This window comes from Natator depressus, chromosome 7, assembly GCF_965152275.1.
Source record: "Natator depressus isolate rNatDep1 chromosome 7, rNatDep2.hap1, whole genome shotgun sequence".
Taxonomy (NCBI): domain Eukaryota; kingdom Metazoa; phylum Chordata; order Testudines; family Cheloniidae; genus Natator; species Natator depressus.
Genome location: NC_134240.1, coordinates 102,878,197 through 102,894,005, shown reverse-complemented (window position 1 = coordinate 102,894,005; position 15,809 = coordinate 102,878,197). Strand labels below are relative to the sequence as shown.

The window sequence follows — 15,809 nt, the reverse complement described above, 5'->3', positions numbered from 1 at the left end:
GGGAATGGGATACTTTGCCAGTGGATTTCACACATATTTACTGACCGCACAGACGTGGTGAGACTTGGGAATCAAGGGTTCCGTTCCAGGCTCTGGAGAGGTGAATATTCTCTAGTGGGCACAAACTCTTCTGCCTGTTTCCCCACAGGCTTGACCCTTCTGCCCTGTCCCCTAACAACCTGTTGTCCCCCCCTCCCTGTCTCTCCAGTCTTGTGCATAGCCTCCTTGCCCAGCCATTCTGAGTCTGTCGGCCTATCTGTCCCCCTAGCTCCTTGTCCAGTCTGTCACTGGCCTCCTTGTCCAGTCTTTCCGTCCCCTGCCGCATTGTCTGTCTCTTTACCACCCTGTCTTCGTCCCTACACCTTCCTTTTTAGCCATCCAGTCTCTTTCCATCCCTCCCCATTTCCCACCTCTGCTCCCACTCCACCTTCTTGCCCAGCCAGTTCCAGTTTCCCTTTTCCCCCCTAGACTCCCAGTTTTGTCAGTCATTGTCCGCCAGTCATTGTCCGCCTCCCCTGGGGTCAACTCTTGTCCCTTCTATTTTTTGAATCAGGCAGCTTCCTTCTACATGCTGCTTGGGTGCTGGCAGGGGTATAATTGAGATAAAAGGGGAGAGAGTTTTCCCCCTTTCCCTTCTGGTACCTGGCCCGAGCCTGGGCTCTGCCTGCAGGAGCCAAGAGCTGCAATTTCAGGGGAAGGCCTGCTTAGCCTCTGTGCGAAGCATTCCCAGTGTGGGCGGTCTTCAGAGTAGCTGTGAAACTGGAGCTAATATCTAGTGAGTATGGATGAACTGTTTTTTGTTGTTGTTTTTTGTCCCCTCTCTGTCCCCCGCCCTTCCCAATGGCTTGTAATTTAGCCAAATTTGGCTGGATTTTTATGGGAGCAGCACAAGGTACATCTACTCCTTGGGGGAATCCTGTACCAAAAAATAAAAAATTCTGTGCACAACATTTTCAAAATCGCAAAATTCTGCATATTTTATTTGCAAAATAACAATATTATCACGACACTTTCAATTATTTTGATAATTTATTTCAAAATACCTGTCAACAAGTATGTCTGTAACACAACAGGCAGCAAAATAGATTCCGGAATTTTTTTTGACAAATAAATTCCTTACCTGGCATGTTAATACGGAACTTTGAGTAATAATTCATTTAAACTATAATATAGAAACATTTCCTGAACACCTCACAAGCAGTTCAATGGCTTGGAGTCAGGGGTAACTGAGTTGCTGAGGGAGAGGGAAGTAATTTCTGGGAGTGAACCTGGAGGGGTTGCTGCCTGGGTGTGGGTGGGAGAAGTATGGAAAAGGTTTTTCTGTTGGGGGAGGGTGGGAGGGATTGTCAGGGAGTTTGGGAACCTCCCCATGCAGATCCTGGCTGGGAGAGGTTAGGGGTCAGTCAGTCAGGCACATCTTCCTTCACCCCGTGTGTCCTTGCATCCCCTCCCCTGCCCCTGTGTGCACCCCCCCCCCCCCACTCAGCCCTTGCTCCGGTCTGTCTCCCCACTAGCCCTTCTGAACCCCAGTTTTTGAGACCCCCAGCAACCCTGTTTGGCCTGGCCTGTCTCTCCCTCCCCCCCCCCGCTCTCCCAATCCGTTGCCTCCTTGCCCTTGAGGTATGCAACCTCTTCTCACTCTCCCTGTTGGTTGCTGGCTGCTACAGCCAATGAGCTATCTGCCTCTGTTCTGGTGCCCCAGGTAGGCAAAAGGCATAACTGTAGAGCCTCTCTGGCAGAATGTGTTTTCTGCGGAGTGTAAAAAAAAATCCGTGGGAAACATGAATTCCGCGCCACTGCACATGCACAGAATTCCCCTAGGAGTAACATCCCTGACACAGAGACCATCCCTGCAAAATTTCAAATCCTTGCTTCGAAGCAGGAGAGCACTAGATCTTCTCAGAGAAAAAGTTGCCAGAATTTTTTAACATGGCAAAACAAGAGATTTTTCCCCAGCCTCATTTTTGGAAATGGCTGAATTGTTTTTAGCCAACATTTTCCAAACTAATTCAGCAAGAGGAAGACATGGAAAAATTCCACCCCGGTGGTTAGTTTCATGAAGTTATAAGTAACTGAAAATAGGGGCTTAGAATGAGAAATTTTGGACAACTTTTAATAGGTGGTGCAATCTGGCCTTTAATAACATGGCCAGATCTGGTCTGTAGACTGTAGTTTGCTTGGTGATTCATTTTACATTTCTGCTTCGTACTGGGGAAAATCCAGATGCTGAAAGGTTTTCGATCCTGGTCATTATCATTGCTTTCATTCATTTTTAGTAGTATGTAGAAGCTAATGTGAATATATTGGAAAATTTTGAAAAATATGGTCATAGCTTCTAGAAGCATTGGTGAAACTGGGCTTGAGTATAATTCATCAGTAACTTTTGCAAGTACTTTCATAACTTTCTAATGTTGTTTTGTGATCTTTAATGTTAGAGACTTCAGATAATCCCTCCATAAATTATCAAAGCTTGTATTTTCCGGGAAGGAAATAAGTGTTGCCTATATATATATATATATATATATATATATATATATATATATATATATATATATAGTTGTGTCAGTGCTTGTATAGAGTTATTGCTCAGATACATGTTTGTAAATTAACAATGGCTTGTAGAAAAAAATAAAGATTTACTGAATATTAATATTAATATTGCAAGCTTATTAAATGAGCTTTGTTCTTGAGATATTTAGAATTTTGAAACCAAACTTCTATCTCTTTAAAGTTCTATATTCAGAAACCTTGTATTTGTGTGGAAGACTTGCTTTACTGCAGCTACTTCATATAGCCAGTTACTGTATAGTGGAGATTTGACTACTAGCATATGAAGGCCCCTGTAGTGAATATTGGGTGGTGTGTGTACTCGTTGTCTTTTATGTTTAAATTTTAAGGTAATCTTGCGTCATCATATTTAAGACACCCAAGCATCATCTTTCCCCGACCCACGCTGCTTCATTTCCAAGAATAGACTGATTTTTTTTTTTTAAATACTAGCTTCAGGGTCTTTGCTAACCTTTGCTTGTTTAATGAATTAAAAAAAACATATTTATGTAAAGATTGAGTAGTCATATATAATCGGATTTTAAAACTACATCTCTCACATTGAGGGGCACAGAAGGAGAACATTTCGAAACCATCCTCCAGTGTTCTCAGTTGCTGTTTTACTTGGGGTACTACATTTTTAGTCGGTATTCAGGAGCGCAGGTACTCCAAAAGAAGTTGCTGAAGGGGAAACAGTAAATGTAATAATTGGATTTGAATAAAAGCATATGGTAGTTGCACAAAACTTATTCAGAATTAATTCAGATTGTCTTGGATACCTTCAAGTAGAGTGAAACTGACTAAAGAATGCTAAGCCAAATATTATAGTAAACATCATAGCATGGAGTTGTTAAGATATGGCTAGCAGAGTACGAGTCCAGTTGTTTATATTTTCATTAATGACCAAGAAGAGGGAGTAAACCGTATATTGCAAGTGAATATGCATCAAGCTGAAAGAGTTAATACTTGTGAGGATATCAAACAACAGAGAAAACTAGATATTAGACATATGGACAGAAAATAATTCACTGTGGCGGGATGGAAACTGTGAATCTAATGAAACCTGGGAAATATAATCCAAAAACTGAAAAGTAGTAATATCCAAGTTTGAGGGTGATGTTGGACAGCAGACTAACCTCCCCATTTAATAGATTGCCTATGTATACGCAGCCCATATTTTTTTTGTTGTGTCATAATACTGGCACCTTTTTGTCTAAAGTCCCTCAATACATTTGTACAGGTCTGGTATAGATATTACTTGGAGATACTTCATTACCAGAAATATACTGACAAATTAGGAATTGAGAGGAGAACTAAAAAAATGAGTGGCTGAAGAGAATATCAAGTTAAACATACGTGGCTTGTTTAGAGGCCAGCATCAGTTAAATTCTGCAGAAGTGGTGTCGACCCTGAAATCGGCAGCAATACTGAGGTAACTAAAGGTGCTGAAGTGGAGGGTGGTGAGTGCCATCACAGTAACGGTGGCACTGAAAGCAGGAGTACCAAAGAAGTTCCTGGTGCCAAGGAGGTAATTTGTGCTGAGCCTGACACTGGCCCCACTTCCACTTACTGAAGAAGGGAAATATCGGGGTTTGCTGCCAACAGACCCACAGGGTCAGCGGCCCACCCAGCCAGCAAGGTCATAAATGACGCAGCCCTGGCAGAGTCCTGGATTAAGGGAGGGGTCGGGACAGAGAGGCAGAGGAGGTCAGTTGCTTCCTGATGTGCTGCCAGCCCAGAAATAGCTGGTGTTGGCATTGCCCTTGTTGGTACCGGACTCAACAGTCACTCCAAGGCCAGAACTGGAGTCAATGGTATGGGGTCCCTTCCCTGGCCTCTCTGCACTGTATTGGGGAGCAGTTGATGGGACCTGCTCCATCCTGTGTGCCAGCATTCACTCCGTGCTGGTCCACACTCCTCCTGGAGGAGGCAGACAAGTCCCCACAGGACCTGGAGTGGCCACAGTGTGAAGTGGCGGCACACCACGATCCAACGTGGGCCTTGGTGCTGCAGCAGGCCACGTGGGCTGTTCAAGCAGATGCTCCTTTGGAGAAAGATCCCTTGCCACTGAGTCTGTGTCATGAACAATTTGCAAATCGAACACCGCTCCTTGATGCTGGCTTTGCCTAAGCACAGCAAGCACCACGTGGGGATCGTTGCTGGGGATCTTTCCCCCTGCAATAGACAATGTTTAAACCCTGTCTTCTCCAAGATCGTTGTAGCAAGATTCTTAAAAGGGCATCATCTCCATGCTACAGTCCAAGTGTCTGTTCCTCTGTGGGACCTTAACGCAGTCCTAGCGGCTTTAATGGGACCTCCATTTGAGCCCCGGGCATCGTGTCCCTTTCAGCTTTTGTGTCAGAAAACTGCATTCCTAGTAGTGATAATGTCCACAAGAAGAGTGAGAGAGTTGCAGGTTCTGATGACAGAGCCACCTTATACACAATTCTCCAAGGACAAAGTTACTTTATGAGCACACCCCAAATTTTTTATCTAAAGTGGTTTCTCAAGTTTCATTTGTACCAGACAGTATATTTACCTGCGTTCTTTCCTAAGTCACATTAATCTTTGGAGGAGGAGCATCATCACCTGATGTCCAATGTATGAAGACCTCTAGCCTTCTATCTGGACAGGACTAGACTGTTTCGTGTTTTGCCTTGTCTCTTTGTCATATGCAGATCATATGAAAGGTCAAGCGGTCTTTTCATAGACAGTCTGTAAATGGATAACATCCTGTATCAAAGCTTCATATGAAATATTTTCAGCTGTGTCTCCTCAGCTTTTGTAGAATGTGAGCTTCTTCTACGAGAGCACAAGCAAGGTCAATAGCATTCCTCAGTGACGTTTCAATATTGGATATTTGCAAGCTTGCTATGTGGTCATCCATATGTACATTTATAAACCCATTCCACATCTTCCGGGGTGGATGGAGTTTTGGTACAGTGGTCCTGCAATCCTTGTTTAGGTAGACTCTGAGCCCGCCTTCTGGGGTGGGTACTGCTTGTGAGTCATGTAAGTGGACTACATGGCTGCATCTACTCGAAGAAGAAAGTTAATTACTGTAACCATGGTTCTTCAATATGTGAAGCAGACATACATTCCATGACCCCCACCCTCTGTCCTCTTTGCATTGAAGTCTAGTCTCTGTGGGGCAGGATAGCAGAGTTATTTTTTTACTGGCAGCACTGAAAGATCCAGACAACTTCTGGCAATATTTTTCTGCATGCCCTCCTAAACTGGCTTCTTGAACAGAAGAGCATCTCTAGTTTGCTAGTGACAGCTACAGATCATTCCAACTTCATGCTTATGGTTAACATAACTTACAATATATAATTACACTGCTTTGCAATATCTGAATATTTTTGAATATGGTGCATCTTACAGATGTTAACATATAACTGTCTTTTGGTGATGATAAATCTGTGGCTATTTCAAACATTTTTAATTTAAAAAATGGGTAACTACTAACATTTTTTTTTTCTTCTTGATAATGTAGTTCTATAAAAGGCTCTGGATTTCTACCTGAGGTGACTATAATCCATTTGAATTTGAGACATACCTATTTTACTTGTGTCCTTAATCAATTCACCTAAAAGAAAAGAAATCTGCATTCTTCAGATGAGAGAAGAGTAACGAATTGCTCCTTAAACAGAACATTAAATTTACATGAAATTCAATGCCTTGTTTGTTCCCTTTGGAGCTACATTTAAAAAAAAAAGTCAATAAGGCTTCAAAATAAACTATGCAAGATGTATCAAATTGGCCATTAGAAGCCTTTCATCAGTTACGATAAGTGCCTCCTGTGGGCATTCGATCCCATTCAGTCAGATCTCAAGTGGCTTCTTAGGCAGGGATTATCAGCCTTGTACCAGGTAATTTGCAGACTGCATCTTGTATCATTTCCTTTAATTCATAAAACAATACAAGATAGCTATTTCACTTTATGGATAGTCTTTGTCAAAGTTTACTGTTGAGCAATCCCAGTAGTTCCTCTGTGGTGGTGGAAAGAATTATGAGAAGAGGATTACTTGTTGCCTTACTGTCAGTTGGTGGTCTTACAACATTATACACTCACCAGTTGAAAGGACTCTTTGTTGTGCTATTTTACGCATGTGAGAAAATACACAGCTTGGTTAACTGTGTGCTAAGGAAACTTGTTTATATATAGCAGTCACGTAGATGGTACTTAAAACATTAGCTTAGTTGCTTCCTTTTCATGATAAACAGGACCAATCCTATGCAAACTCTGAATTAGTCGATGGCTGCTAGGAGAATTATTTACAGGTAAGCAGCAGATGGTCTGCCTCCTTGGGACTTGGAGTTCTGCTTTGCTGATGCAGTCTGTTTCTGTCCAATGGAAATTGCCAGCATGAAAGAGTTTAGATTTAAAATTTCACAAGATTTCTTTTAAAATTTTTTTTTGCAAGATGGAAATAGGAAACACATTCTGTTCTTTCATAAATGTTGACGCTTAAACTCTAGAATATTACCATCAGTTGTTGTATGACTCACTTAGTCTCAAAAATCAAACTACTATCTTACTTGCTTTACCTCTTTTCTTTCTGCCCACTGTTCTAGGTTTTACACCCGTTGGAAAGAGTGGGAGTCATGGTACTCCCAAAGCTTCGGTTTACATTTCTCACTGCGAGAGGAACAGTGGCAGGAAGACTGGGCGTTTATACTGTCTCTTGCTAGTCAGGTAGGACTTTTTTTTTTTTTTTTTTTTAAATCTTACTGTAGGAAGGGATGTAAAGTCCTTCTGAAGAGTAGTTTCATAAACTTGCATTGTTCTTGCTTCAGCCCAGAGTTTCTGGTTTATTAAGGAAAACATCAACCATTTTTCTTACACCAGAAATTGCAAAGTGTTAAGGTCTTCTCCACAAGAATAAACTGTGAAATTGTATTTGAAATTTGAATTTCATAGTTTCTGAGTTTACTGGTAGCATCAACAGTTTTGCTGAAAGGTTATTTTTCTTATCCGGTAGGATGAAGCTTGTAAGAGATGGGGCACCAGTTTCTGTTCTATTTAATGCCCTGCCTCCTTCCCCGTACACCGTACGTGATCTTAGAGAATGAACATTTCTTCAGACTTTTTGTGAGCTTGAACCACTAAAGCACTGGCCAACTGTTACGCAAGTGCATTTTTAAACCTTTATGGTAAAATAAACCATATTTTCAGACTCTCTAAATGGCATATCTACAACCTAGATAGTCTCATCTACTGATGTGTTAGAACCGCTAAAATTTACATTTTTCCCCATTATTGAAAAAAGAGTATTTGTTTTTACTTTTCTCAAATGTATGAGCTTTTTGGGCTGAAACTTTGCATAAAACTTCACACGTGAACACAGATCAAGCCTGTTGTGTTTAAAAAAAAAAAAAAAATCAGAGAGAAAATAATAAGCAACTGAAAATGACCTATTAAAAAAGAATGCTTGTGCAACCTCAGTTATAGGTGCATTCTCCCTGTAATATTTAAATACTGTGTTACAAAATATGTTGGTCAATCACTTGAGTATTCTAACTTCAGGTAGGTAAACTTTTTGCAAGTGAAACATTCCAGACAAATGTTTGATTATGGAAATCTAAATGACAGCCATGACTTCAACAAAATTTTAGTTGGATGAAAATCTGGTTTTATGGAGTTTATACAGAAGCTGCTTTGTCAATCAAGTTAAACAGAAGTAAATGTTAGATCAAAGTTCTGTTTCAAGTATTGTCTGTCTTTTTTTTGGTATAGCCTGGAGCAAGTTTGGAGCAGACACACATTTTTGTACTTGCACATATTCTTAGAAGACCAATTATAGTTTATGGAGTAAAGTATTATAAGAGTTTCCGGGGAGAAACTTTAGGATATACCCGTTTTCAAGGTAAGCCTCGACACCTAATTATAATTTGTACTTCTTTAAAAATGGCTTTTAAAGGAGGCTGAAAGCAGCTTGATATAAGATTCTAGTGGAAGAGAGGTGGAGTGACTTTATACAAAAGTAGCTGTTAGTTTAAGCCTCTGATTCTTGTAAAACTGTGTGTTCAACCAGTGGTTTAACTCCTTGATAGGGGAGGGTGATTATCGAAGTACAAGACTTGCTGGCAGCAAACATGTTGGGATTAATGTTTTAAATGCCACTTAATACATTCTTTATAGACTTGTTAATTGCATCCAATTTATTGAGGATCACTATTACATTCTTAGAAGCCAGGAGAAATGTGTAGAATGAGGGTGGTGCTGCACTATTATAAAAAGTGATTTTCAGGGGTGCAGCTTACCCCCATTTCAAACAGAAAATCAGTCTGCGTTTTATTTAGTCAATGTTACTGTTGTAATACATAATGTCGCAATATGGTTATGTGAGAAACAATAGCAGTGCTTCACTAAAAGCTGGATTAGTGGAACTCTGCAGAGTCTTAGGTAATGGAAAACCACTTATAGAAGATCCTTGCCTGAAGTACAAAACACAAAGATTTAAAAAATATTAAGTAATTCATAAATGGTAAGGAATACATTAATTTCATAATGAAATACTATGAACCATAATTATATAGGCTAGGTTATTTCTAAATGATTGGTTTCCCCTTTAGATTAAGCAGGTACAGAGCTCATCTCGTTAGCATTTTCATACTTTGTGCATCATCAGGAAAACTTGACTCCAAATCGTATGGGGTTAATAGAAAGTCTGAGGGCTAGGAACTTTAATGAACATTCCTGGTGGTTCTGAACTGGGGTCCTTAGTAAAATTCAAATAGTCTTGTCATGATTAAGTTTATTTTTAAGATGGGTGCAATTGCCGTGGCATTTTTCTGCTTTTCCAGCTCCTTTTAGGGAGAGGAGTACCTTTTTAAAAATTGCAATATGTTAAGAAACTATTAAAGATGTTTTCTAACCTGTGGCTTAATGGAAGGGCCAGCAGAAATCTCTAGAAATTTTTGTCATATTCTGTTCTCGGGTCTACAGATGTTTATTTGTTGTTTACTGGAAAGAGCAGTCCACAAAACCTGTTTCAACTATATCTTCATCTTTGGTACATGTGTTGTAATATTATTCTGCATTCAGCATTTAGCACAATGGGATTCTGATTCATGATTAGGGCTTCTAGGCATTATTGCAATACAAATAATAAATAATTAGAATCCCTAGCTACATGTATACCATGTTGTTAGAAGTTATACTAATTCAGTTTATAACTACACTGATGTATTTGTATTTTACATGCACTGAGGGAGTTTGTTTGGAACCTTTTATAAATTGGAGGGATTGGTGGGAGGGATCATCATTCAAATAATAGTCTCACGGCGAAGTGGGAGACCTAAACTGAACTCTGGACTCCCACTTTTACTCCCCAGGCTTATAAAAGCTAGGAGTTACAAAGGTATCTGCTGGGTAGCCTTGAGGACTAAGCGGCATGCCTTGTCACTCCACAGCGCACCCTCTCAGGTGATTTGCACAGCAGCTTATAGGAACAGTTAAAGGAGTCATCCTCTGGGCTAGAGGTAAGATGCCATATTAAGGTAGCTAGAGAAGATGAAAGGGGGTAATACAAAAATAATAAGGTTGGAATAGAAGAGGAAATGGTAGTGTTTCTGGTTTTTTGCCATTCTTGATCAAACATTGAACCATAAAGTTGGCATCTTGCCTTCAGCAGTAGCCAATTGTTTTGCCAAGTACTTAACCAACTGTATTCTATACCGAGTTTGAGGTAAAGAGGGAGATTCCTCCTTGACCCCATGCCTATATCTTACATTCTGAAGCATGAAATTAGATGACCCATCTTTTTGTATGAATAACTACAAAAGATATTTCTGGTCATCATACAATCTGTTTCTAACCATCTGTAGCAATGAATCCCACAGACTCTCTGCCATTATGTTTGATTGAGCTCTTGTTTATGTAGTATGAGGTGATAAAATAGATGCTGACCAGTTTTAAAAAAAACATTTATTTTTTTTTTTTAAACTGAACTTGTAATTGTGTATTCCTCGGTCAATTTCCTGTCTTTCCTACTCGGCTTTCTGGGTAAAGAAGAGCCCAGCCATTGTAGAATGAATGTAAATATGTTGTTTTGTTTAACTGTCTCTAGTTCAACGTTAGACTCGCATCTGTGTATGTCCAGAGGTTTACGTTCAATTTTGCCTAGATGCTAACGTATAAATATTTCAGTGATTTGGAAATGAACGCTTAAGTGAGGGTGAATGGAGATGAAGTGCATGTATGTGATGTCTTTTGTTACTGCTTCTCTGCTAAGCTTAGCAGTTTCCATCAGGACAAACAACACACGGATAGTTTCATAGAATCATAGAATATCAGGGTTGGAAGAGACCTCAGGCGGTCATCTAGTCCAACCCCCTGCTCAAAGCAGGACCGATCCCCAACTAAATCATCCCAGCCAGGGCTTTGTCAAGCCTGACCTTAAAAACCTCTAAGGAAGGCAATTCCACCACCTCCCTAGGTAACCCATTCCAGTGCTTCACCGCCCTCCTAGTGAAATAGTTTTTCCTAATATCCAACCTAAACCTCCCCCACTGCAACTTGAGACCATTACTCCTTGTTCTGTCATCTGCTACCACTGAGAACAGTCTAGATCCATCCCCTTTAGTACCCCTTTTCAGGTAGTTGAAAGCAGCTATCAAATCACCCCTCATTCTTCTCTTCTGCAGAGTGACTAATCCCAGTTCCCTCAGCCTCTCCTCATAAATGATGTGCTCCAGCCCTGTAATCATTTTTGTTGCCCTCCGCTAGACTTTCCGATTTTTCCATCCTTCTTATAGTGTGGGACCCAAAACTGAACACAGTACTCCAGATGAGGCCTCACCAATGCCGAATAGAGGGGAATGATCATGTTCCTCGATCTGCTGGCAGTGCTCCTACTTTTACAGCCCAAAATGCTGTTAGCCTTTTTGGCAACAAGGGCACACTGTCCAGCTTCAAAAATTCTCTTTGTTGTACAAGAGATTGAACAGAGAAAATTCCGTTTTACAATTAAAAACACCCAATCTGTAGAAGGCAGTAAATATTGAAATGTTGAAGGACTCCAAGATTGCAGAATTAGACTTTATATTTACCACTTTCTAGTGACTTTCACATAACCTGTGAGCTAGTTGTCTCTGGTTTTGGACAGCTTTAAAAACTTCACTCACCCATTAAAGATCTCTTGTCCCAGGTAAGTTAAGTATGTTTATTTGTTTCCATTATGCCTTGAAAATATTTTGTGCCTTGGCTGGTAAAGTTTCATTGCAATTTTACCAAGTTGGTTTAGGGGGAGGGGGGGAGGAGGAGGAGAGTGTGAGTAGAGGAGGAAAGAGGTGAGTGAGCTAGAAGTGCCAGCCAAAACTAATGCTTTAATATAGACTTGTAGTGCCTTCCATATGAGGATCTCAAGGCCGCTTGCATACGTTGGTATCTACATTTTACAGACAGGAAACTGAGGCAGATATGCTGTGACTTGTCCAGGATCACAGCAGTTTGAGAGTTGTCTATAATAGGATCCAAGTCTTCTGACTTTCTCTTGGTCTATCCACAGGACAGCACTGTTATCACTCCAATAACAGCCAATTGATTCCCAAAAGTGTAATGGACCTTTTAGTGTATTGGTTAAATATTAAAAATGTCATTGAGGGTACCATTTACTGAACATAAATACCACACCAGGGTGTATACACTTCAAAACATAACCATGACATTTTTGAAAATAAGATAGCATTCTGAAGTTAGTTCTCATGTGTTCTTGAGACTTAAGTCCTGGATTTGATGCCTTCCAGCATAGATATAGTTCTTAAAGTCTTGCATCCTTTGTTTTCTGTAACTTACCTTGCTGACTATTCTGAGACTGTCCAAAATCAACCAGTATCTTTTACAAACTCATTATTTAGCTGATAATCAGATCCTTTTTATAAATCTTAATGCTCACAGTTCTTTCTAACAGCATTTATGTGAATGTTATGTGGTTTCCTGGTTTAAAAAAAAGAGAAGAAAAATAATGGTGCTGTTATTCTCAGTAAACTCATCCACTATTTGGAGACATTGAAACTGAGATAAGCGTCCCTCAGTCACTACGTGAGTTTGGTATGTGGGAAAACATGTTCATCAATTTACAGATAACTATTTTTAAACGTTTAAGAGAAAATTAGTTTGAGCTGAATATTTCTTGTAAACCATGTATTCTTCTTGGAGTGCTTGCTCATGTTGATTCCAAGTAGGTGTGTGTGTTGGAAGGTTTTTCCCCTAGCGGTACCCATCTTGTTGGATGTGGAGCTTCATGGTGGTGTATATAGGTCTCTGCCAGCCTGCCGCCTCTTCAGTTCCTTCTTGCCACCAGTGACAGTCATTGGAGCTGCGTCTCTCTTGCCTAGTGATGGGACTTTTGATTGTCCTGTAAATAATTCATTAGTTAGTATTAATCTTAATCTAGTTAGATAAAAGTGGGGGTGTTACCCCCTCCAACCCCAGTTCCCTTCCCTGTTGGGGTTCGGGACCAAGGGTTTAAGCCATGTGGGGCTTGCCACAGTCCCATGCCAATGGGTGACCCCCACGACTTCTGCCGTAAATGTCTCGGGGAGGCACATCAGACAGATTGCTGCAAGATCTGCAAAAGATTCTGCCCAAGAACAAAGAAGGAAATGGACTTCAGGCTCAAACAACTCCTTATGGAGACAGCCCTCCATCCCCAGCTGGCGCCGGGCCAACAGGACTTGACACTGAGCACCTCTCTGTGGAGCGCTCCGGCCTCCATTAGAGAGACTTCCTAGAGGAAGGACTCTAGGCATAGAGACCCTTGGCACAGACACTCCCTGGCGCCAAAGCCCACAGAGGCAACACGGCACTGCTTGCACTCACTGGTGCTGCATAAGTGGCACAAGAGGACGGAGTGCTTGCCCATGGTGAGAGCAGCCGGGTCTGACAATGCCACCTGTGTGTGTCCTGCACAGGGGCACCCAGTGCCGGTCTCGCAAGAGCTGGCACTGTCGACTTCGGGCCTGCAAAGGGGTCCATCGAGTCCAGTATTATTGGATTCTCTTGCTTACAGAGTGCCAGGTGGAGGAGCTGGAGCTCTCTCTCCCCCTCCCCAGACACATTCGAGGCAGCTAGGGACTTGATTGCCTTGACGGCTCCGCGGTTGTCCGCCAGGCGAGACAGACCTCCAGCACTGCAAAGTGTGGCGCCATCTAGAGGCAAGCCCACGATGACGGGGCACCGCTCGCCTTCTCCGCAGCACCATTCCCTGGCACCACCCTGCTCGGCACCGGTGTGCTCTCCATGCTCAAGGTCCCCGTCACTGGACTTGGAGGTGGAGTTCTACTATTCCAGGCGCAGTCGGCACCAATTTGAGTGGCACCGCTACAGGCAGGAGGCGGGGATGGTGCCATGGCATGTGCAGTGGCAGGGACCCACGCAATGGCCTTTGTGGACCCCTTGGGCATATCATCAGGTCCAGGGCATGTACTCCCAGGGCTCCCAGTTCATAATTTCAGAAGGCCTCTTTACCACTTCGGGACTTTCCCCCTCCTCCTGGCACCGAGACGGCTTCGGTCCATGGTGCAGAGCCCCGTCCACGTCCTGGCTCCACCACTGGCACCATAGCTACTTTCTGCGCCTAACAGCATGGCACCGAGCAGGATGCATCCAGAGAGCTGGAGGGACATGAGGGCCTGGTACCACCGAGGGCTTCGTTGTCATCCTCGCTGGACGATGCAGTGACAGGGTCTTTGTCCTCTGGGCTGCACTCCATTGCTGGTAGTGTGCACCAAAAACTCTTGCGCAGGGTGGCCCATAACATGGGGCTACAGGCCGAGGAGGTGGTAGAGTCTGAGGACCCCATGGTGGACATATTAACCCCTGAAGAAACATCCAGGGTGGTATTGCCACCCATTAAAATGATCCAAGTCACTATGAAAACCTTGTGGCAGACTCCTCTCTCCATTTCCCTTGTAGCTAAGGGGGTGGAGAGGAAGTATTTCATCCCCTTTAAGGGCTACAAATATTTATTCATCCACAGCCGGGTTCACTGGTCATAGCGGCGGTGAATGAAAGAGAGATGGGCAGCAGGGCCCAACTCCAAAATCCAAGGACTCGGAGAAGCTGGACCTGTTCAGCAAGAAGGCGTACTCCACTGGGGGGCTCCAGCTTCGGATTGCTAACCAGCAAGCAATCCTCAGTAGATCCAATTTCAATTTATGGGACTCCATGTTGAAATTTAAGGAGTTGGTCCTGTCAGACTACAGAGCAGAGTTTACTGCCATAGTAGAGGAGGACAAGGCAGTGGCATGGACCTCTTTACCGGCCTCACTGGACACAACCGACTCAGACACACGGACCATGTCCTCTGCCATAGCCATGAGGAGGAGCTCATGGCTCCAGGTGTCAGACTTCCACGGGAGGTCCAACAGACAATTTAGGACTTGCTGTTTGACAGCATGGGGTGGTTGTTGGAGCAGACAGACTCCAAGCTCCACAGCCTAAAGGATTCGTGAGCAACATTGAAATCATTGGGCCTGCATAGCCTCGCCACCCAGCAGAAACACTTTAAGCCCCACCCTCCTCCACGCTTCTACCCTCCCGAGCCTAGGCAGGACATCTCCAGGAAGAGGGGCAGGAGTAGCAGGCATAAGCCTCCCCATCCGTTGCCTAGTCAAGGCCAGAGCTTGGCGAGGCAGTCATCAGGCTCTAAGCAAGCCTTCTGACGGCATGCTCGGGGGCGACACATCAGTCCACTCACCGGATCCTTCTTTCTGTTTTCTGAATAGTCTGTCCCACTTCTACTGTGCATGGTCCTAGATAAACTCAGATTGCTGGGTCCTTTGCACTGTAGAAGTGGGATATTCTCTCTAATTCTGCTCCTCCTCCCTTCCCCGTCCCTCTTCAAGGGGCCCTTCTTACAAGCAACTCCTCATGCAGGAGGTTCAAATGCTCCTTGCCATGGGAGCAGTGGAGGGAGGAGGTTCCTCAGGAGCAAGGGATTCTACTACCAACATTTCCTAATCCCCCAAAGCCAAAGGGCGTCTCATACCCATTCTTGACCTACGAGGCCGCAACAGATTCATGAAGAAGTTAAGGTTCCACGTGGTCTCTTTGACCGCCATCATCCAGTCTCTAGATCTTGGAGACTGGTATGCCACCCTCGACCTCAAGGACGCGTATTTCCACATATTGATAGTTCCAGCCCACAGATGCTTTCTCAGGTTTGTCGTGAACCACAACCATTACCAAGGCTAATGGCCCTGCTTCATGCCCCTAGCCACTTGCTCATTACTCTACCTGTCATGGAAGGTGG

At 42.9% G+C, this 15,809-nt stretch overlaps 1 protein-coding gene across 3 annotated transcripts in view; it reads left to right on the top strand.

The window, feature by feature from the left end:
• The window catches only part of ZRANB1 (zinc finger RANBP2-type containing 1), a 74,701-nt gene that overhangs the window by 50,915 nt on the left and 7,977 nt on the right, over positions 1–15,809 (top strand). For all 3 annotated transcript variants that reach the window (XM_074959183.1, XM_074959185.1, XM_074959186.1), the window contains 2 exons: positions 7,126–7,246; positions 8,288–8,417. In XM_074959183.1, the coding sequence (XP_074815284.1) occupies positions 7,126–7,246; positions 8,288–8,417 (251 nt within the window). The remainder of the gene's footprint in view (positions 1–7,125; positions 7,247–8,287; positions 8,418–15,809) is intronic.